This window comes from Doryrhamphus excisus, linkage group LG9, assembly GCF_037039965.1.
Source record: "Doryrhamphus excisus strain RoL-2023G ecotype Guam linkage group LG9, RoL_Dexc_Guam_v1.1, whole genome shotgun sequence".
Taxonomy (NCBI): domain Eukaryota; kingdom Metazoa; phylum Chordata; class Actinopteri; order Syngnathiformes; family Syngnathidae; genus Doryrhamphus; species Doryrhamphus excisus.
In genome coordinates, this window is record NC_136365.1 from 9,582,567 (window position 1) to 9,607,002 (window position 24,436).

General features: G+C 39.4%; 1 protein-coding gene across 1 annotated transcript; it reads left to right on the forward strand.

The window, feature by feature from the left end:
- Positions 1 to 361: 361 nt before the first annotated feature.
- tacr3a (tachykinin receptor 3a) lies at positions 362 to 24,150 on the forward strand. Its single transcript, XM_058076662.2, has 5 exons — positions 362 to 1,043; positions 9,946 to 10,134; positions 10,236 to 10,386; positions 19,210 to 19,406; positions 22,769 to 24,150. The coding sequence occupies exons 1-5, from the start codon at positions 676 to 678 to the stop codon at positions 23,100 to 23,102; spliced, it is 1,239 nt and encodes a 412-aa protein (XP_057932645.2). The 5' UTR covers positions 362 to 675; the 3' UTR covers positions 23,103 to 24,150.
- The last annotated feature ends 286 nt before the right edge of the window (positions 24,151 to 24,436 follow it).

Below are 24,436 nucleotides of genomic sequence, written 5' to 3' on the forward strand. Positions count from 1 at the left end.
TGTTTGTGCCCTCTCAGCAACTGGAGGATGTGAGGCTCTTGAGCTCAAGTCGCCATCATCTCGCACCTGGTAGCATATTAATTTTTTTTGTCCTAGTTGGTGGAAAATGCATATAAAAATAGCCGTTTATTTGTGTTCGGTCACACATTTGACAGATATTGTGAAGCGTATATCAGATATATTATACACAACGTGATTTGATATTACACTCAAGGCATAACACACCTGCAATATTTCAATATCCTGTTTGTGTCTGCTCACACACAAGATTAGGCGGCGGTGAAAACAAGATAAATCACGCAATGTGCACTGACTGATAAGGTGCACTGTGCGACGTGTATTTGTTATTCATGAAGTTTAAACAACAGCCACAAGTGTCGATCGATCTCCTGCACCGTGTGCGCCACTTGCGCGTCACCGAGTGCGCACGGCGTCCTGCTTATTGCTGCTGCTTGCTGGCGTAGATCCTCTCTCACAGTGTCACTCGACAGACATTTGCGCTAACTTACAGGGACCGGGAAATTGCGATTCACAAGAAATGATAGCAAAGCGCCTCTTTAAATGGATGGGAAATGGTCCTACTGCGCGCTGAGTTGCCTAAAACCTCCCTCGTCGCTCTTCGCAGTGCGCCTCTCCTCCAAGTAGCTCCGCTTTTTGGAAGAAAAGGAGACAACGATGGCAGCTTCACAGAACGCCTCGAACCTCACCGCCAACTACACTAACCAGTTTGTACAGCCGCCATGGCGCGTCGCTCTCTGGTCGCTCGCCTACAGTTCGGTTCTGGCCGTGGCGGTTTTCGGCAACCTCATCGTCATTTGGATCATTTTGGCTCACAAGCGCATGAGGACTGTGACCAACTACTTTCTGCTCAACTTGGCCTTCTCTGACGCCTCCATGGCCGCTTTCAACACTTTGATCAACTTTATTTACGCAGCCCACGGAGAATGGTACTTTGGGGAAGCGTACTGCAAATTCCACAACTTCTTCCCGGTCACGTCCGTGTTTGCCAGCATCTACTCCATGACTGCAATCGCCGTGGACAGGTTTGGGCTTGGATTTATGACCCTTCCACTACACACACCCATCATCTCTCTGATGGCGCTATACATTACGCGCACAATCTAATGAGGTCTAAAAATGATCTAAAAATCTAAAAAGGATTTCATGTTAAATGTTAATTGTGGTTGTTATTATATTATTATGTTATTATTCATTCATTCATTTTCTACCGCTTTTCCTCACGAGGGTCGCGGGGGTGCTGGAGCCTATCCCAGCTGTCTGGGTACACCCTGGACTGGTCGCCAGCCAATCACAGGGCACATATAGACAAACAACCATTCACACTCACATTCATACCTATGGACAATTTGGAGTGGCCAATTAACCTAGCATGTTTTTGGAATATGGGAGGAAACCGGAGTACCCGGAGAAAACCCACGCATGCACGGGGAGAACATGCAAACTCCACACAGAGATGGCCGAGGGTGGAATTGAACACTGATTTCCTAGCTGTGAGGTCTGCGCGCTAACCCCTAGACCGCCGTGCCGCCCCTATGTTATTATTATTATATCCAGATATTATATTTAATAGGTTAGAGCTCTATTTGAGCTCATTAGGCTGTGCAGGTGCCACTCTATGGGTTATTGATGACTCTTAAAATATGTGAATGTGAATGGTTGTTTGTCTGCACGTGCCCAGTACTGACTGGTGACCAGTCCAGGGTGTACCTGAAGGCAGCTGACAGCCTAATGAGGACTAGAAAATGAATGGATGAAGGTGTAGCTTATGTTAGGACTGGTGTATACATTGTTAATAATCATGTGCTGGCAAAAGCAAGACAGATGGCATAATGAAGCTATTAGGGCACGGATCACAGCAGCACACTAATATTTCATGCTACAAAGCAGGTGAAAAAGAAAAGAATAGGAACCACACTGTGTAAACGCTCATCTCAGTATGAATCGTCAGTGTCTTCTTATTTTATCATTCCTCCTCTCGGATGTGTCGCTTTCTATCAACAGAGGCAGAAAATTTAATATTCAGATTAAATTCCCCCCCAAAAAAGTCAAATTGCATGAAAGCTGGCATTTGGATGGACGAGGAGGGGTGGGGGGGTGTCTTCTTGTGGTTGTAATGCGCATCTTCTGTACTCAAAAATCAACCGCATGGTGACATTTCAAGCATTTATTATAAATCAGGAAAGAGGCAGCTTTCAAGTACAACTGACCGCCATCTCACAACTATGGGGCTGCTCACATTTATTTTTATATTCCACTGGCACTGATTCATTGAGTGGGCACTGCGGTGAGTGACTGACGGTGTGCTGAGAACGCAGCAGTGGACAGCGACTAAATCCAGACCCATGATTTACTGACCCATTCTTGCACCATTGTCAAAAATCTAGGTTTAATGATATTCTTGAGATATTAGTAATGTATAATATATACTGTATTTTCTGGACTATAAGTCGCACAAGGCCAGAAATGCATAATTAGGTAGAGAAAAATATACATAAGTCGCACTGGAGTATAAGTCAAATTTTTTTCAGGTAATTAATTTAACAAACTACTTGACCAAAACAGACAGATGGCAAGTTCTAACAATAAAATAATAGAGAACAGGCTGAATAGGTGTAAGATATGCTAACACAATGGTTATTCAGCTACAAAAATAAAAAAATAAACATGAAAAGGTGTCCAGTGTTTATGTAACATAAACAGTTTTTTCATTTATAAGTTGCTCTGGAGTATACTAAGTCGCAGGAACAGCCAACCTATGAAAAAAAGTGCAACAAATAGTCCGGAAATACGGTAACTTTGTCACGATTCGGCATGTCTGTGTTGCGATGCGACCCCAGGATGCAGAGAGCAAGACCGAATGTAGGTAAAAATATTTATTTTTTGCAATAATTGCAGCAGCAGGAAAAAGGCAACTCAGGAAGCAGAAGGACAAACTATAATGATCCCACACCGGGAGAAGCACACACCTGAACTAAATACGCACAGAAATTAGGGACAGGTGTGGGTGACTATGGCAACGCAGGCAAACGAGGCAAAACAGGAAGTCCAATACAAAATAAGTGTCCAAAACGGAAACCAAAGCCCAGACAGGGAACACAAACAAACTGTCACATGGGAACCCACACAGGGCGTGACAAATTTACTGTCAAATGGTAATATATATATCTTTAATGGAAGGGAAACTGTCTCGTTTATGAAAACATTTCAAAGACTTACAGATTATTCATTCATCTATCCATCCATTTTCTATACCACTTATCCCGGGGGTCTCAAACACACGGCCCGCGGGCCAAATGTGGCCCGCAGGACACTAGTTTGAGGCCCCCGCCTTGATATGAAAGTTTAATGTTACTGCGGCCCGCGCAAGTTTGATATGGATGCTGTATGGTATCATGTACCCAGAAAAAATTATTACATTTGATTAATGTTCATGTTAAGGTTAAATAACTGTTAATAGTTATCCTCCCTATCCGTGTGGAAGTGGTAAGTTTTTGGCTATTTAAGTTTAAAGGAAATAACTTGAAGGCTACCGTTTAGGTCGCTAGCTCTCTAGTTTGCGAGTTAGCATGTGTCTCAAGACCCTGCAGTTGCGCAATATGTTGTAAATAAAAAGAGTATAAATGTGACTATAGTCGTGTTTTGTCATGTCTACAGGGCTCTAATAATGCTTTGTTAATTTTAATCTGAAAAAAATAATTTATCTACCCACCAACTATATGTGGTTTCTTAAGTTTTTATTATTTGCCGTTTTATTATTATTTTTATTATATTTATTTATTACTGATTGATTTTCTTTATTCTTGATTTGTTTATTTATTTTTCATCTTATTTTGTGCAGAAAAATAAAAATTAAGATATTTGAGAACAGTGGAATGTTTTATCAGAGCTTTTAATGTAGAAAATCGGAACCAAAGCACTGAAAAAGTTTGTATATTTTTCTGTTTTTAATAAATGCGTTTTTTTTTTGGAAAACCTGATGCGGCCCAGCCTTGCCCAGACCCTAGCTCCAGTGGCCCCCAGGTAAATTGAGTTTGAGACCCCTGGCTTATCCTCACGAGGGTCGCGGGCATGCTAGAGCCTATCCCAGCTGTACACCCTGGACTGGTGGCCAGCCAATCACAGGGCACATATAGACAAACAACCATTCACACTCACATTCATACCTATGGACAATTTGGAGTAGCCAATTAACCTAGCATGTTTTTGGAATGTGGAAGGAAACCGGAGTACCCGGAGTTCCCCACACACACGGGGAGAACATGCAAACTCCACACAGAGACGCCTAGCGGAGAATCAAACCCGGGTCTTTCCGATCTCCTGACTGTGTGGCTCCACTATGGATAAAATGAAATAATTTAATTCTGCTATATAGAATGTTCTGAATTCCTGTTTCTATGTCAGTGTTCTCTTGTGCTGCATAGATGTAGCGGCGCATCCCATATAGCTATGTTGTCATCTTGTGTTTCTTTAGACAGTGAACTACTTGAGGCTGAATGGACCGTGCCCATGTGACTTCAGATAATGTAGCGATCACTATCATGTTGGCTGTCCACTCATCAATGGAGCATTATCTATCACAATAGCTCAATATCATGATATGGCAGTGGCTTTAGGCCCAGCTGTAATGAAAACAAAACACACAGAGATGCTACATTAGCGAGTGGCTGTTTGTTTATTTACATACACAAAAAAATTTCGAATTATTTCATAAATTTGTTTGACACTAGATTTTTAAAGTTCACATAAACACCGGAGTTACACATGTAGACTATGCGATTGTAAAGCAGATCCCTCTTGTAAGTACAAGCACTTACACACTATCATCAGCATCTGCTTACTACACACACACACCAGTCTCTGCGGAGGACAAACGGCAGAGCCCTCAACAACTTTAAACTCACAGAAGAAGTAGACGACAAAACTGGAGAAAGGGCGCCCTTATGGAAAAAAAATATTGCAGTATATTGGCAAATATAATGCAATGTATTAGGAAATATACTTCCATATATGGGATCTTATGTTTATATTTTCCAATATAGTGCAATATATGCATAGATCATACATGTGTATATATTGATACATATAAAAAATATCTTGCGATCAAGACCAAAAATTTTTACATATATAAAATTGCATATAATTTGGGACATATAAACTCATATATTATATATTTGGATTTAATATATTTCAATATATTGAAAGCGGCAATCATTTGTATATTCTGCAATATATTGCCATATATTACATGAATATATAATATATTGTATAATATATGTACAAAAATATATTATTCCATGTATTTATAATATATAATGTATTGGAAAATATAATGGAAAAATAATATATTATAATATAATACAATATATTTAAAGTAATATATTGATAAATATATTTTCTTTTCGTAAGGGGCTTACAGTTTATACCAACAAGGAGACCAATTATAGCTACAGAAGTTACACGTACATTTCCAATACACACACACAAAATCCTACCAGTTTTCAAAGTTAGAGCGGCACACACTCTGTAACAGTGGTAAAAAAAAATAAGGGCGTCTTGAAAAAATAACACAAAATGATTGCAATTGCACCGGTAACTTCATCTTCTTGACCCACAAGTAGATACCATCGTTTGTTGAAGATTTTGTAGCAAAGTCGATAGCAATGATGTGTTGTATCAATAAATGTAGGGATTTTTGCACTAAATCTATTCACTGTTACAAGTAAACACATTCTATGTTGATTCATTCAAATACCCCTAACACCCCTAAACACCCCTATTATTTACTATTCTATCTCTGCCCTTTTATTATTTTTATGTGTATTCTGAATGCCTTATGTTTGTATTTTATTATTCTTCAAATATGCACAGAATATGTCGCGTTGGCTGAAATATGCATATTTTAGGACTAAAATAGGCCATATTCAACAATGAAATAGCATGATTTGATGATAGTCCAACTGAAATTCCAACCGTGGAGTGGCAAGGTAAAGTCGTTATAGGTGTCGGAAGGAATGACTTGCAGTAGCACTCAGATGTAAGCATCTATTGCTCAAGGAGCTCCTCAAGTCATGAGTCGACAACAACAAGAACGGCTTTTCCATTTCGTCCATACACTTTAAAAAGAATCCTTTGCCTCTCCTTATCCTAAACAACATCTTCTTCACTGTGCCATCAAGAGCTGTGCCATCAGTCCTCCACAAAGATCGGTGATTGCATAGCAAGCCTGTGCTGATAATCAATGCATGGTCGTTAATACAGTCCAACCTCGCTTTTTGGATGCCCCAGTTTTGTTGTGATTCAGTTTCTGTCAATTCTCACACAATATTACCTGCGTTTTTGTATACTGTTTTGATTTTTGTACAATATTGCACATCAAAAACGTGTCAGTTTGCCTTGTACTGTGTCATTACACTAAATCAATTGGAACTAAATTGGATTCCTGTAAAAAATGTGCCTCATGTTTTTGTCAAAACATTTCAAACTAATGAATACATGCAAGAGGGATCTGGTTTACAATCACATTTTTCACAAGTGTTAATCCAATCCTCAAAAAAAAAGTCAAAGGTTTTGACGTTGCATTTTAAAAAGATTGTTTCAACAAATCAGTGCAATAATTTCTCTTTTGTGTGTAAAAGTAAACGAGAGAACAATATGTACCTTCCTCCGACAAAGCTCACCATGTGTTGTTGCTTTGCGGTGTCCACCTGATTCTGTCAGTAGAAAAAAAGACAAAGCGAACATCAGCGTGATCCGCATAATACGCATGTAACCTCAGGTCATACTGTTTGCACCATGGCTGGCGCATTGCATTGTCTGCTCTCTTCAAATGGCACGAGGCCACAGTTCACAATCAGATGCGAGTTTGTCCCTCCTGTTGCCTCTGTTCCGATGGCAGGGATGGTTCTGTGGGCCACAGCGGCCAGACAAATCCGGGCAACCGTATAACTGTAAAAGGTAATTGTATTGTGTTACATCATGTCCTCTTTATTCTCTTGTTTATTCTATTGGTGCTGTGTTAGTTCCAAAGTCTGAAGAACTGGGAAAGGAGACAGAAGCCAATTCTTTAGACCAGGGGTATCAAAAACGCGGCCCGCGGGCCAGATGTGGCCCACAGGACACTAGTTTGAGGCCCCCGCCTTGATATGAAAGTTTAATGTTTGATATGGATGGTATCATGTACCCAGAAAAAATTATTATATTTGATTAATGTTCATGTTAAAGGTTAAATAACTGTTAATAGTTATCCTCCCTATCCGTGTGGAAGTGGTAAGTTTTTGGCTTTTTTAAGTTTAAAGGAAATAACTTGGAGGCTACCGTTTAGGTCGCTAGTTTGCGAGTTAGCATGTGTCTCAAGACCCTGCAGTTGCGCAATATGTTGTAAATAAAAAGAGTATAAATGTGACTATAGTCGTGTTTTGTCATGTCTACAGGGCTCTAATAATGCTTTGTTAATTTTAATCTGAAAAAAATAATTAGTCTACCCACCAACTATATGTGGTTTCTTAAGTTTTTATTATTTGCTGTTTTATTATTATTATTATTATATTTATTTTTTACTGATTGATTGATTTTCTTTATTTTGGATTTGTTTATTTTTCATCTTATTTTGTGCAGAAAAATAAAAATTAAGATATTTGAGAGCAGTGGAATGTTTTATCAGTGCTTTTATTGTAGAAAATCGGAACCAAAGCACTGAAAAAGTTTGTATATTTTTATGTTTTTAATAAATGCGGTTTTTTTTGGGGGAAAATCTGATGTGACCCAGTCTCACCCAGACCCTAGCTCCAGTGGCCCCCAAGTAAATTGAGTTTGAGACCCCTGGGATAGGGTGAGGAGCTCAGTCCTCCGGGAGGGACTCAGAGTAGAGCCGCTTCTCCTTCACATCGAGAGGAGCCAGTTGAGGTGACTCGGGCATCTAGTCAGGAATCGGACAGTGTCTTGCTTTACAAAATGATGCTAACGCTGCTGATTGTGCTGCTAGTTATGCAGGATCTCTGTGTGAAAGCGGTTTTAGTGTGTTTGTAGATGTGTTTGCCGTGGCGTTGGAAGCATCATCCGAGGTAACTGCAGCTAATGTAGTTAAACAGCGATCAATGATGAAGTGCTTGTGAGTCGTCGTGGGACGTTTTCAAAAATGACAGACTGCCAGGTTGAGATTAAAAAATGATAAGTGTCATTAATCTACCTCTGTAATGTGTTTGTCGTTTTCACAACACTTATCTTTATGTAAACAATGTACTGCTGATTTTGATAACTGTGACTGTGTAGGTCCCTATTCATGATATGACATTTTCCTACTGTGTCAACAAGGCTTTTAGTCTTCAAGTACCGGTGTGATTGTCTAATTGCTAATTAATGGATGGATCATCATTGTGTTCCAGACACTCAGGTCAAGGCAGATCAGTGGCCTGTGATGAAGACTCAATTAAAAAATGTCACACTACATTAGCAGCTATTGGAAAGCACACAGGATCCGAAAGGATGCTATGCTACCATCTGTGACTGAAAACAGATCATGGGTCATACCGTGAATTCCGGTGTATAAGCCGAACTTGTGTATAAGCTGCACCCAATACATTCAGAGAGAGAGGAAAAATAGATTTTTCTTATATAAACTACACTACACTCTGGTTCTACCTTACTTATTGTGTGGAAATATGGGGTAATAAATATAAAAGCAATCTTCACTCGCTAAATGTACTGCAAAAAAGGTCAGTAAGGATAATTCATAATGCCGCCTACAGAGAACGTACTAAGTCCTTATTTCTAAAATCACAAATACTTAAACTTGCTGATATAGTTAATCTTCAAACAGCTAAAATAATGCATAACGCTAAAAATAACCAATTACCTAAAAATGTCATCCAATTCTTCTCTACAAGGAGAAATATGATCTCAGGGAAGAACTAAATTTGAAACACTTATTTGCTAGGACTACGTTAAAAAGCCATAGCATTTCAGTATGTGGAATCAAACTATGGAATGGATTGAGTAAGGAACTCAAACAATGCACAACAATGAGCCAATTTAAGAAACAATACAAGCAGTCTTGAACCAGTCATGATGTTCTATACATATCACTATATTGACAGTTACTATGGTACCCATTATGTCATTGTATGGTCATATCACCTTGTATTTCAGTATGAGGTGCATTATTAAAAAAAAACAAAGAAACCTTAAACTGTATTATGGAAAGCAGGAAGTGAACAAATGTAACAGTTACTGATTGTAAAAGTACCAGATGGAATGGTAGGATTTAATAAGCTTTGCTTCTTCCTACTCCTTTTGGACATGTGGAACTGTGAACTGATTATGTGATGCACTTAATTGTAATCTGATGCATGTTCAAATGAAATAAAACCATTACCATTACACATGAAAAATAGCATATTGAGGTGCGCATGGGTTGGTGCATTTCGATTTTCATTGGAGGAGCATATAACGCATAGAAAATGGCGCTGCTTTTGCTGTTCACCATAGGGAGCCAGAGGACTTGGAACACAAAACCCAGAGGGAAGCTGACGTCATTGCAGCTTCCCAATGAATGACTTGCTCAGATGCAGTGCCTCATGGGAAAGCTTTAAAATGTTTTTATCTTGGAAAACAGTGATCAACAGTTTTGCCTGTTTTCTGTAAGGACCACTGTTTGTGTTTTGTTCGTATACATTTGCTTTCGCCAATTACTCCATTAATTGAAACGACAAGATTCAGGTTACTGGTTAGTTTACAGTTATTTTCAGTGGTCAGTAAAGTTGTAATGCAATATAAGCTGTACACTCACTGCTCTTAAGTATGTTGACATGTCGCTGAATTCTTGCTGAAATGTGAGCGGTGTCGTCACTTTTGTGACATAGAGTAGTATACAAGTATGTTGGGAGGCGTCTCTGTCACTGAAGCCATTAAAGTCCATTAATCCTGTAGGTACATGGCCATCATCCACCCTTTGAAGCCCCGGATGTCAGCCAAGGCCACCACCGGAGTCATTACTTGCATCTGGAGTCTGGCTGTGGTCCTGGCTTTTCCCCTCTGCTACTTCTCCAAAATCCGAGTTATGCCTCGCAGGACGTTGTGCTACGTGGCTTGGCCTCGCATGGCAGACGACCCCGTCATGTGAGCATTGTTTTATTGATCTTGAAACATTGTTAGTATATTTGAGATATTTTTTTCCTCAGAAATTTGACATACCTTTTTTGTCAAAATTGTCCCTGAAGGTACCACATTATAGTGACCGTGCTGGTGTACGTGCTGCCTCTAGTGGTGATGGGGATCACTTATTCCATCGTGGGAGTGACCTTGTGGGGAGGGGAGATCCCTGGAGATTCATCTGACAACTATCACGGACAACTACGAGCTAAAAGGAAGGTGAGCTTTGTCAATTCACATAAATCTTGTGGTAGAACTGTTGAGATCATGAAATCGTTAGATTATTTTTTTACTTATCATCCATACGGTATACGCATATATGAGCTTTTCTGTTAGTATTTGCTCAGGCACTCGACTTGTTTTTTGTCATCACTTGGCCTTTTATACAGTACATAAAAGCTTGTTTCCAATTTGTCACATGTTGTTCCAACTAACATTTCAGAGCAGCTAGAAACAATTCAAACGCTACTGATATGGCGCATAGTCCCTCCAGGGTGTCACTTTAATCGCCTTCTACTGCGCTAATTTAATTTCAGCGTGTGTTTAAAATATTTATCCTCTCAGGAAGGGAATGCCAGCCTCCCACTAGATATTATTAAATGTCGAGGTTCTTCCCTATGGAGCTGATGTTGAGATTGCCTACTTTTAAGTGTGCTGGTGATTGACAACCTGCTGACAACAATCATCTATCAGGACATTAGAGATGTTTGCGTATTGACGAGTCGTTCAAAACACACGTGTTTTTGAACTATTCGTTCCTGTGTTTACTAACATGGAATTAATTGTGCAACAGTTGCATTCATATATACATAAATGTATTAATACCATGGAAAAAGCAACAGAGTGAAATCCTGGTTCATGCCCTTATTTTGATATTACTTCCGCTTCAGCTCCATTTTGTTTTTCCCTGCTTTGCCTTTCCGTTCACTCGCACCTGCTGCTAATTTGTGTTGTTGATACTTAGTCCAGATGCGTGCTTTGTTTGTGGTAGCACTGTAAATGTGCCAAGACGCACAACTGGGTATAATAAACCCTTATAAATTCCTTCCTAGATACACATTTGGAGCCCTCTAGACATGAAATAACACCCCTATAATCACCTTTACACTCATATTACCCTAATATAGTAGATGTAATCAGGGCGAATAAGCCAGAAGGTGCGTTTAATGTAATTTTTTTGTTGTCATGAGCTCTTAATGTCATATAATTTGGTTTGCGTGTAAACACGGCTTTAGAAACATAGTCCACTACAAAAACAGCCATCGATGTTAACAAATCCAAAGAAGAATATTAATTTTCTGACTGTGTCAAAAAACAAACAAACTTGTATTACATTGTACAAATGTGAACCATAATCCACTCAGACATTCTGACAAAAGAGATACGACTGGATTAATCCTCAACCATAAATTGTTTCAAGAGCAGAACAAAATCATTTAGCATAGCAGTGAGATTATTCAGATACAGATTGTTTGAACAGCACCAGTCAAGACTTCAGTGAGTGGACATTTTCTGTAGTCAAAAATGTGGTAGTGTTTTCAGTGTCAGGTGTACACGTTAAGCTTGAAGCAGTTAGTTTTGTTCTGCTTGAGAGTCCTACCCAAGGCTGCTCTCTCTCTCTTTTTTTTTTAAGCAATTCTGACGGCAGCCTGAAAGCATTAAAACTCTCAACCTAGATGATATTCAGAAGCAAGAAAAAGACACCGTGCCTTCTGACTGTTGGTTCAAAGATGGTCTTAACCTGACTGAGTGCAAAATACCAGAGAAAAGATGGAAAATAGCGTACTTGAGCCAAGGGCAACACAAAAAGTCTTATTTATGTCTTAAATGGCTTATTTGCTCTTTTTATGTGTACTATATTGGGTAATACAGGTTTGGGTGTATATAAAGAGAAGATCATAAACGGGTGTTCTGGACTATAACTATGAAAATATAGAGTGAGGGAATGGAATGGATGGAATGGAATGGCCTTTATTGTCATTATACAAGATGCACAACGAGATTGGAGAGCTTCTCCTTTCAGTGCAGTAGTCAAGTTTAAAAAAAGTATATAAAAGTAGAGTAAAAAAGACAATTTAACAAGATATATGCAATATATATACAAGATATCCAAAATATACACATAGTATTGCACAGGAGCAGACATATTGCAGATATATTAATTTTTTTGGTGCAATGATAAATGGGTCATAGTGCAAATAATGAATACAGATGAGTAAAGTCACATATGAGTGTATTGTAATAAACAAGTGATAAACAAGTGATAAACAAGTGATAAACAAGTGATAAACAAGTGATAAACAAACAAATAATCAAACTTCTCAGAAATTCACTTATGAAACACACCAATGAACCGCAATAAACAAAGGATTATTGGACAACATTAAAATGCATCTAATAAAATAAAATCCAAATTTAAAAGACACAAAAAAATTGAGGTCATTTTAATACACAAAGTGGAGCAAGTCAAATGGTTTTTAAAAAGTATGATAGTATCAGTGTTTTTGATATAGTGGTAAATCCACTATGTACATCTGTGTAATACTTGCTTTTATAGTCAGTATAGTTACTCCAGACCCCGTTCACTGTGCAATATCTGATCAACCTCCATGTGCAATATTAAGGGCTTTAAATGCATTATACTAAGTTCTATGTGAAGTATTTCCATAATGCCTCATATTAAGTCTCTAACAAGATCTCAGTGTATAGACTGGTTATATATCTCATCTCGTTTCATATTATCTACATACTGTATTGTATATAACTCTGGGAAAAACAGTTGATTTTGTTAATACTTGGGTTGTTTATATTGTTTATTTTTCTATATTATGTATTTTGTACTGCTTAACTGACTCTGTACTCTTGCTGCTGAGGGACGAATAAAGGCACATCTTAATCTTAAATTGCCAAATACTGCATGCTGAATTTTGTTATTGTATATATACAGTATACTGTATATTAAAAAAAATCTAAAATACTAACTTTTTCCAAGCAATATTGTGCAGGGCAATCGATTCTGTAAACCACTGAGTACAAAGGTCACGTATTGAGGAAAAAAGGGGTTCTTTTACACTTTCCTGTGAGAATATGTTAGTCTGTGAGGTGCCATTACATTCCTTGTTGAGGTTTCTCATCATCCTCAGTGATGGACATCACTGTCCTGTCACCACACAACAGGTGCTCTATTTTTAATCCATGCCTGGAGCATTGTGTTCCAAATGTCACACACTAATGATGCTATTATAAGGCAGCCATAGCTCCTGCAGACAAGATGTGTTTTAGGCACCACTGATCCACAATCTCTTTGGAGATGTATTTGAGTGTGGGCAAGGAAACAATGGTAGACATTGAGAATGTGAAGTAAGGACAGAATTGAAATGCAGTGTGAATTTATAGCGTGGTGCTGGATGGTGAGCAGTAATGCTTTGCACCCCTTGAGCATTTTCGGCCATGCTGCACTTGGATAATGGCGGTGTTCTAATCCTGACCACGGGGAGGAGGGGCCCTCAGTAGCTCTATCCGTCCTGAGAGTAGGTCTGATGGGCTTGTTTTGTGATGTGAATGAAAGGAGAAGCAATTTTAAGCGTCTGCCACTGAAGTGCAATGCTCAGTTTGCTCTTTTCTCACTGTCCAGATGCACTATCTCTAATTCCATCGTCGGCCAAACACTGTGTGCCTTCAAAATGCCACGGGGGCGATTCTGGGGAATTTAAGCTTGTTTAGCTGTGTGCTTCTCACCAAGGTGCGACATGCTAATAGCCACCTCTTACTGGTAGTAGAAGTCGGGTGGTCAAATGGAAACTATAACTTTCTACAGCTCTTATATGCAATTGGTAACACTTTGGCGTGTATACAGGAAATGATACTGTATCTGCTTTGGCTCTTTTTTTTCCTTTCTGGCTTTCTGCTGTTCTTCTCTGCTCTTATTCTCGACCAGAATACTACATGCCCTAAAAAAAGTTTGGGATGACACAAAACTCAAAAGGTTTCAAAAGGCGTGGTAAAACTCTGCCTTTGTGATGTCACAAAGGGACGGATTTCCTTATATGGTTCATAGTTAGGAAGCACTTTGCATGTGCGACCAATCACAGAGGAGTGGGCTGTATGTGGAATAAATTGAAACTGACTATTTTGGCAGGAAGCAAATACAGCTAGAATAGGTGCAGATTCTGCAAAATCTAAATGGTTTTCTGTGCGGGTTATTGTGTGTAGCTGCTCTAGAGGAGTCCACAACTCAATACAAAGGGCCGAAAAATGAGCATAATAGGTCCCCTTTAATATATAAAATGAAAGGTCTGAGCCTTAATGCACTGATTTGCCAGGACGGAGAAGAGTGTACTGATTTTTTTTAATAATTCAATTCAATTAACTGTTAAAAAAGAAAAAGAAAAAGCACAGAAAATAGAGGTTTCTGAGGGTTTCCTTACATTTAATATCAAATGAGTGCATTAAAATCACCCCCCCCAAATGGATTCTTACTGCAATGTGTGGGTGTAGCATACCTAATAAATGGCAAGTCAATGAGCCATCTTTACCAAAAGCATTATTACAAATGTATTTTTAAATTCGCTTTCATTTTTATTACTCCGGTAGCTCTCCGTTCACTTAGGCAGCGTTAGAACGGTAAGTCCTCAGCGTATCACGTTGCAAAATATATGGCGGGGCTCATTCCAACCGGGAGATAATTAATGGGTGGTCATTTATTGGTTTAATGAACGAACATAAATCTAACTGCGGCAGAGAAAAGCCCTGAGACTGTTTTGGTCAATTACATTTGCAACTCAAGATCCTTTTTTCCTGTATTAAAAAGCTCATTAGCATTTGAGTCTCATTAGTTTTATTCAACAAAGCAAAGCAAATCAGTGTTGTAGTAATATGTTTTCCCCTCGGTTCATTTCAATTTTACATGATATATAGAGAGTCATAATGGAGATCATAAGATACTGTGGGAGTGTGTATCATGTGTACTGTCATTGTTTTTATGTTATGAATATTACTCAGTCCATCAGCAATATGTGTACAATATCAGCCCTGTTTACTCTTTGTTTTTAATAGCAAAATACGCTGTTGACAAAAACACGTCCCACAGCTATGTTTTCATGAGCAAAAGAATTAATTTAATATGGGCTGGGTTAAGTGAGCTGTACTATAAAGAGCTACAACCTAGTGTCATTTTCAGTGGGAAGGTCCATCTATTCAAGCAGGCATTATTGCACAAATATCATTTATTAAAAGTACCCCTAGGACTTATAGTATTTATCATGCACAACATTTTTCATCACTGTTTATAAATAAGAGTTATTAGCACTGCTATGCGTGAGAGTGTGTCTACTCAGACAAACACCTTAATGATAATAGCAAAAGCAAGCTGTGTGAAATCAGCTTTTCTGCCTCATTTCCACTCAACCTGATCACGAGTGACTGACATTTGGAAGCACACGTGCGCAATATGTCCATGTATCAGTGCGGGAAAACAATGTGTATTTTTGCCCATCAGCTATAATCCTGAGACAAGAACATATGACTTGCTCTTTTCTGTACGTCGTAACGATATAAAAACAGCTGAAAAGAGGTAGCTAGTTAATGCACGCTAACTTGCAGCACTCTGTGTATCCACTTGTAGCCCCGCCTCCACGTACTGGGACAAAGAGACTGAATGGCTGACAGGAGGGTTCACTCTCACCGTTAATTCCACTATAGCACACAAGTGTTCCTTGAGAAATTGTCAGGTGTGCCGTGAGGAATTATCCAATATCACTTTTTATAATTAACATTTATTAATCATCATTTGCAAATATTATGGGGCAGCACGGTGGTCGAGTGGTTAGCGCGCAGACCTCACAGCTCGGTGGACCAGGGTTCGATTCCACCCTCGGCCATCTCTATGTGGAGTTTGCATGTTCTCCCTGTGCATGCGTGGGTTTTCTCCGGGTGCTCCCACATTCCAAAAACATGCTAGGTTAATTGGTGACTCCAAATTGTCCATAGGTATGAATGTGAGTGTGAATGGTTGTTTGTCTATATGTGCCCTGTGATTGGCTGGCGACCAGTCCAGGGTGTACCCCGCCTCTTGCCTGAAGACAGCTGGGATAGGCTCCAGCACCCCTGCGACCCTCGTGAGGAAAAAGCGGTAGAAAATGAATGAATGAATGAATGCAAATATTATGTCAATATCCATGTATACATGGACCCAAATATTCCAATTGCATTTGGTTTATTTGCTCAAACGGAAAGAATCTAACCTTTGTATACACCTCATTCCGAAAGAATAGTGCCAATCCGAATAAATATATAATCGGATTAACAGGGATGGAATATCCCCAATCCGATTGAGGTATCTTGTAGCCGCTCAAACGGAAAGTTGTCAGGGTGCGTTTTTCTTCTTCTGTACTTTATTGGCGGTTGGCAAGCAGTTTTTGTGTGCATTAGCGCCATCTGTGGAACAGAATCTAAATCCTTCTATACGCCATTCATAAGTCCATAAGTCAAAAGAAAATATATATCTATATAAAACATGTACCGAGTTGAATTATAAAATATTAGCAAGCTTAAATTTGATCCTTTCCTGGTTAAATTTATCATATCGCATGCTCAGATATATCGCAGCTCCAGATGTTCTTCAGTTTTAAAAATGGAGGCCAGCAATCGGCACTGGACTGCTACGGAAACTTTGTTTTTGATCCAAACTAAATTTCAAGACTGGACAAACAAAAAACTGGCAATACGGAATTATTCCAACAAGTGAAAGAACAACTCGGGGAAGTCGGTATCATGTGATGTTGGTGTTTACGCTTTACTGGGCATGCCCCATTGACTAGTCTGGTTGATTATAGCGACGCATGTAGACAAGAGATTGGAATATTCCTTTCCATGTATACAATTGTTTCCGGAAAAGTCATTCGGAAAGAGAAAAACATGTAAACATGGCAAGTGTCGAGTGTCTGTGGTGTAAAGACTGGCAGAGCAATGTAATATCGGTCCGTGTGGCAACACCTAGCTCGTTCCTCCTATAGACTTAGTGATGTTTACCAATGTAAAAAAACGTGCCGTGGCTCAAAAAAGCTTGAAAAACACTTCACTATAGAACCAACGTGCACAGATAGATGCCTCTTGTCATCCAGCCTGTGTGGTAAAGAGAGACGGGGAAAACAAACATTCATGCACACGTCAATTTATTGAAGCCGGCAAAATGATCAACTTTGTTTTTATGTACCATGAGAAAAACTCGGGTTGGGTTGGGTTACTATAGTAACTCCAATGATGCTGTCATATAAAATAAAGGAGCAATTGCTGCGTATGGTAATGAATTTACATGCACTCGACATTTCCACATCCAAAGACTCTCTTTCATGCCATTATCTCACAGGTCTTGCAGTTGTCCTTAATCTTGCTCTATTGTGATATACCCAGACTTTATAAGGTATTCAAATAGATTTTCTGCAATTACCAAATCCTTTGCTCTCATAGAATTCCTTTCATCATGTTCTGACAGGTTGAATACATCATTTACTGGTTTAATGAACTATTACGTTTTTCACTGCATTGATGGGAGAAAGTACAAGTGGGACGCGTCAATAAGGAGGCCAGGTGTCATGCAATGTCACAAAATATTGTCATAAAGTACTCTTTTCCTGTGATAATTTAAAAGAGCTTAATATAGCTGTCTCCGTACTACTTACAAGTTGAACTGTTTAGCTTTATTTTTTGCTTTTGCTTCTATCTCTTACAAAATACTGCTAGTACTGATCAGACCCCTCTGCACTGATGCTCAGGGTGTTTGCTGCAGGATAATAGACTATAACAGAGAGATATTTGAGTAAGGTACTTTATTTCACATCTGAATAAATATAAATTTCCACAACAGTGACCACCAGCCTCTGCATGCCTCTCCAAACACTCATGTTCATGTGTCTTTTGTCTTTTCCCGCTATGTAGTGCCTTACATAGCGTTTTAATAACATTGTACAATTACTAGTTAGTCTTATTTTCCTTTTTTCATATTTTATGCGACTGGTTTTAGGAAATATAATCATGAAACAGGCGGTACGGCGGTCGAGTGGTTAGCGCGCAGACCTCACAGCGAGGAGACCAGGGTTCAATTCCACCCTTGGCCATCTCTGTGTGGAGTTTGCATGTGCATTTGGAGTCGTTAATTGGCGACTCCAAATTGTCCATAGGTATGAATGTGAGTATGAATGGTTGTTTGTCTATATGTGCCCTGTGATTGGCTGGCCACCAGTCCAGGGTGTACCCCGCCTCTCACCCAAAGACAGCTGGGATAGGCTCCAGCACCCTCCGCGACCCTCATGAGGAAAAAGCGGTAGAAAATGAATGAATGAATAATCATGAAACAAGATGAAACCGGTCTTTAAGGTGGTTGGGTAACCAATATTCTAATTCCAAATGATTGTCTCATTGTGTATTATCCTTACAACATCTGAGGCTGTTTGTTGTGGAATTTTAAATACAATTGAGTATCTGCCCATGTCTCTGTTTAACCAAGGCTTTGGATAAAGTGGTGATTAGCACAAAGTCTAATCTTATTTCCTAGTGACTTTTTTAAAGCAATTTGCCCAACACTGATCATCACAAAGATCCTGACTGACTGCTTTAAAGCTGTTTAACCACTACAATGAATAGTTTACAGCCTCGGTTTGTTTTATGCCATTAACATGTCTCAAAACGGGGGGGGCGCAAGAGTTTCTGTTTGCATTTCAAGAGGGACACACTGACGTCTGTTTTGTCTCCGGTAGCCTGCTCTGAGGAGACCCGTGGTATCTGCCGGGAGTGTTTTTGCCAGGGATCAAACAGTGGCTATCCACAGCAATGACATGTTGAAAGCAAGTGCCAGAGGGCCGGTCCTGATGATTGAGTGTTGAAGCAGGCAAAAAACATTACTCCCCTTGTGAGCATACTAATATGGTATGGGAACAGACGTGGAACCAACCGGCAACAGTGATGTTTCCAAACAGACGTGATGTAGGATTTATTGCATCCAAGAGAACCTCAAAGATGCTAACCCAGCTTTGTTTCTATTTTCAGGTTGTAAAGATGATGATCATTGTTTTGGTGACCTTTGCCCTCTGCTGGCTGCCCTATCACATCTACTTCATTGTGACGGGCCTCAACAAGCACCTGAACAAGTGGAAGTCCATCCAGCAGGTTTACCTGTCAGTGCTGTGGCTGGCCATGAGCTCCACCATGTACAATCCCATCATCTACTGCTGCCTGAACAGCAGGTACGTGGAACGGGAGTGGGTAAAACTTACCTTCTAACCATGGGATAAAATATGCACAGTGGTACTTCGGTTTTTGTTATTAACTGGTTCCAAAAGAGCTGCACGGCGAGTGGTTAGCGCATAGGCCTCACAGCTAGGAGACCCAAGTTCAATTCCACCCTCGGCCATCTCTGTGTGGAGTTTGCATGTTCTCCCCGTGCATGCGTTGGTTTTCTCCGGGTATTCCGGTTTCCTCCCACATTCCAAAAACATGCTAGGTTAATTGGCCACTCCAAATTGTCCATAGGTATGAATGTGAGTGTGAATGGTTGTTTGTCTATATGTGCCCTGTGATTGGCTGGCCACCAGCCCAAGGTGTACCACACCTCTCGCCCGAAGACAGCTGGGATAGGCTCCAGCACGCCTGCGACCCTCGTGAGGACTAACGGTAGAAAATGAATGAATGAATGAATGAATGAATGAATGAATGAATGAATGAATGAATGAATGAATGAATGGTTCCAAAAGGTTGAAAATTGAACTGTTTGAAAACTGAAGCATTTTTTGTCCCATTAGAAATAAAGTAAATCCAATGAATTTGTTCCAGACACCAAAATATATTAACAGAATATTTATAAATAATTGCACAGTAGAACCTCGGTTAGCCTTGTTCGTCCGTTCCAGACGGTCTAATGGAACCTAAGGTGTACTCGAACTGAGTCAAGTTTTCCCATAAGATATAATGTAAATCCAATTAATCCGTTCCACACATCCGAAAATGTTTTTTTAAAGGTTTACATGCAAGAAACAGTTCAAAATACACATATAGTCCGTCCTCTTAAGCCATATGTAGTATTCTGGACAGAAGGTGTGACGTTGATGAGACATTACCTTAGATTACATTACCTTAACAGTATGATATAGAGTGAATTACCCCTCATTGTGTGGAAGTGGTACGTTTTTAGCCTATTACATTACCCTTCATTCCTACTCCGTTTGAAACACTTTCTTAAGATTAGAACAAATAAATTGGAGGCTACTAGTTAGCTTGTCATATGCTATGAGTGGCAGCTGTCTCTTATGTCCCTGTAGGGATCCCATTAGTGCATTAGTGTTGTGTAATGTGATGTAAGCAGAGCATAATAGGAGTATAATTGAAATTATAGGGGTGTTAGTTTAGCTCTACAGGGCTCTAATAATTGTAAAAATTAAAATAAAATAAATAATAAATAAAAAAATAAAACCAACAATTGTGGTTTTAATGATTGCAGTCTAATGAACAAAGAAATGGCTGTGTATTATATCTGCTTGTATGGTTTGGGTGCATTGACTCAGAAAGTAGAAGGGCATGCAGCAGAGCGTAGACCACTGCCAAAGACAATAAATTGCCCTTCTCCCTTTTATGCAGACTGTCATTTATTGTACGTGAGACTATATTATCATAAGTACCAGAAACATGTCAGATTTTCCTCATGAGGCTTCATGTAATTTATTCTTCATCAGTACAATAGGGGCTTAAACATCTCATTAAGTTTAAATATTAATTGTCACTCATCGAAGATTTTGGTTTTATTACTGAGCCATGTCTGACAAAATCGCCCTGCATATAATTGCAGATGTGCTGGGATTTGGTCTTTATCTATAAATAATGACGAGGGCATCAAAGGAGATAAACTGCTTTGCAGTACAGTTTGGATATATGTGGAATTTAGGGATGCAACGATACACAGATTTTACAGTTTGGTTCAGTTCAATATGTTTTTGTTAGAATATCATTAATTCATTCATTTTCTACTGCTTATCCTCACAAGGGCCGCAGGGGTGCTGGAGCCTATCCCAGCTGTCTTCGGGCGAGAGGCGGGGTACACCCTGGACTGGTCGCCAGCCAATCACAGGGCACATATAGACAAACAACCATTCACACTCACATTCATACCTATGGACAATTTGGAGTCGCCAATTAACCTAGCATGTTTTTGGAATGTGGGAGGAAACCGGAGTACCCGGAGAAAACCCACGCATGCACGGGGAGAAAATGCAAACTCCACACAGAGATGGCTGAGGGTGGAATTGAACCCTGGTCTCCTAGCTGTGAGGTCTGCGTGCTAACCACTCTCCCACTGTGCAGCCCTTTGTTAAAATGGAAAATATGGCTATTGCTGAAAGCTTTTTAATGTGTTGCCTAGACTTCAGCTGCATTGTCTTTTGCATAATCCTTTTCATTATCCGTATACAGTAACTGCAATGATTTATAGCAAATGCTAACTGTATGCAATACATGAAGTATGGCTAACATACAACTCAGTATATGTATATAGTATTTGCAACATTTAGTGGTTACATTTTATTTTCAGTATGATACATGTTTTATATATATAAAAATATGTAAATTCTCTATGTTTATAGAAGGAGATATAGATATATCTTTGGGACATGATTATAATTAAAGCAGCCCACTGGATGAAAAGGCACCTCATTCTACATAGATAAATGTTATGCCTATTATTTACATACTGACCACAATCAGTTTGAAATAAAATATCAAATATCAATATCGAATATCATAAAAAATGTCACTATGCTTTATTTTGAAAAACTTGTGGATTGGAAACACCTGTATGCCCTGTTGACAGATCAGTAGAAATGTATTTATAGTTAATTCATGCATTTGTTGTTCAAGCCTGAAAGAGTGTGACAAAGGAATTGTTAGGCTTTTCAACTGAGAAATAGAGAACGACTTTTGTGGTTTTAGTTCCCAGGAAGAGGATGAGGACATCGATGTATGACTGTTCTGGTTTTTAGTTTAAGTCAGCATATTACACACACTGCTGGTTAAGTGGCGACTCCAAATTGTCCATAGGTATGAATGTGAGTGTGAATGGTTGTTTGTCTATGTGTGCCCTGTGATTGACCAGTCCAGGGTGTACCCCACCTCTTGCCCGAAGACAGCTGGGATAGGCTCCAGCATACCCGCGACTCTCGTGAGGATAAGCGGCATAGAAAATGGATGGTTAATGGAACTTTGATAATCTTTTAAATGGACAAATCAGTGTTTCCATGATGTGTGTGCATGTTAGCCAACATTCAATCTAATGTGGTTATTATAAAAGCCAGCGGGAGTAACAATGTACAGTGCCGACAAGCTTCTGCAGCCGACATTAAGTTAAACTGCTTTGCTGTGTGACTCCTTGCAATGCAGCGGTTGGATCCAAGGAATTTCTGAAAAGCTCTTCAGTCAGGAATGTGGACCTGGCTACAGCAGTCCTGAATTTATTATCATATGAAAGAGCCACACATGGCGTTCTATTTTTCTCCTACTTATTATCCCCCACACTCTTTGATCAATCAAGGGCCCTTCTGTGTGCTCTCTGCTGCCATGTCAGGTTCCGGGCTGGCTTCAAGCGAGCTTTTCGCTGGTGCCCTTTCATCAAGGTGTCCAGCTACGATGAGTTGGAACTCCGCTCCACACGCCAGCACCCGACCCGGCAGAGCAGCATGTACACGCTCTCCCGAATGGACACTACGATGGTTGTGGTTTACAACCCTGCTGAGGGCGAAAGCGGGGGCGGCAGAAGCGGCTCTGGACGGAAGTGGTCCATGTCCTCGAGGAAGAAGAGCTACACCACATCTCGCCACACGCCCGCCGGTAGCAGCAGCGGAAGCATAACAATACAAAATGGAAGCATGACGAATTCTCAAGCTGAGGAATTCTCTTGAGTGAGGTGAGAAGCATGCATGGAATTCTTGTACACAATGCGTGATGCACTGTATATACAAACATTTCATTTATGGAATGAGAAATTACCTTCACGCAAACAAGTCTCAAGTGATGCTGCATGTCAGAAGGTTTGACTCTAATCATATGGAATGTCTCCTGCAAGAGTGCATTCCTGCTCAGCCTCAAAGCACCATCACTAATTAACATCTAAATGTTAATTGCACCCTTTTCAGGGTGTCTCGGCCCTGTGGTTCCAATTATGGATGTTAAAAGTATAAGATTTGTTTGTTTTGCTTGAGTTTAACACTGCATGCTGGAATGGCATTATGCAGCCGGAAGGAAAAACATCAGAAAAGATAGTGAGTATTTGAACTTTTCTGTGTTTTTTTTTTTGTAAGTTGACTGTTTACCCCCGGAATATCAGTGAAATAACAGTAAACAATAATTGTACTTGGTACTTGGTGGAAAGACCCTTGTTAACAAGCACAAAGATCAGACGTTTCTTGTAGTTGTTCACCAGGACAGATTTTGGTACACTCCAATTTACTGTCTAAATAATGAAGGTTTCTAGGCTGTCGCCTGGCAACTCAAAGTTCCAGCTCCTTCCACAGATTTTCTATGAGATTTAAAAGTGATTTAAGAGGATCATACAATCATAATTCTCCCTCATTATGTTTATATGTGAAGCTACCATTTATTTCCCCTCCACTGAATAAATGAATGTAGAGTTACTTTTTACATGTAAATAAGCCTGGACAATCAAGTTTCAAACCTATAGTTGGAACCTCTGGGGCGTCCGCCTTTCTTTTGTCACGCCCCGTTTTTCTATGTTCCCTCTCTGGGCTTTCGTTTCCATTTTTGATGCTCTTGTTTTGTATTTGACTTCCTGTTTTGCCTTGTCTGCCTTGGTTGTGCTTATCACCCACACCTGTCCTGTCTATTTAGTTCAGGTGTGTGCTTCTCCCGACTGGATCATTTGTCCGTCTGCTTCCTGAGTTGCGTTTTCCTGCTGCTGCAATTATTGCAAGAACTAAATATTTTTTCTGCAATTATTGCAAGAAATAAGTATTTTTTTCTACAATTATTGCAAAAAAATAAATATTTTTATTGCAAGAAATAAATATTTTTATTGCAAGAAATACACATTTTTATTGCAAGAAATAAATATTTCTGCTTCCTGAGTTGCTTTTTCCTGCTGCTGCAATTATTGCAAGAACTAAATATTTTTTTCTGCAATTATTGCAAAAAATAAATATTTTTATTGCAAGAAATAAATATTTTTATTGCAAAAAATAAATATTTCTGCTTCCTGAGTTGCTTTTTCCTGCTGCTG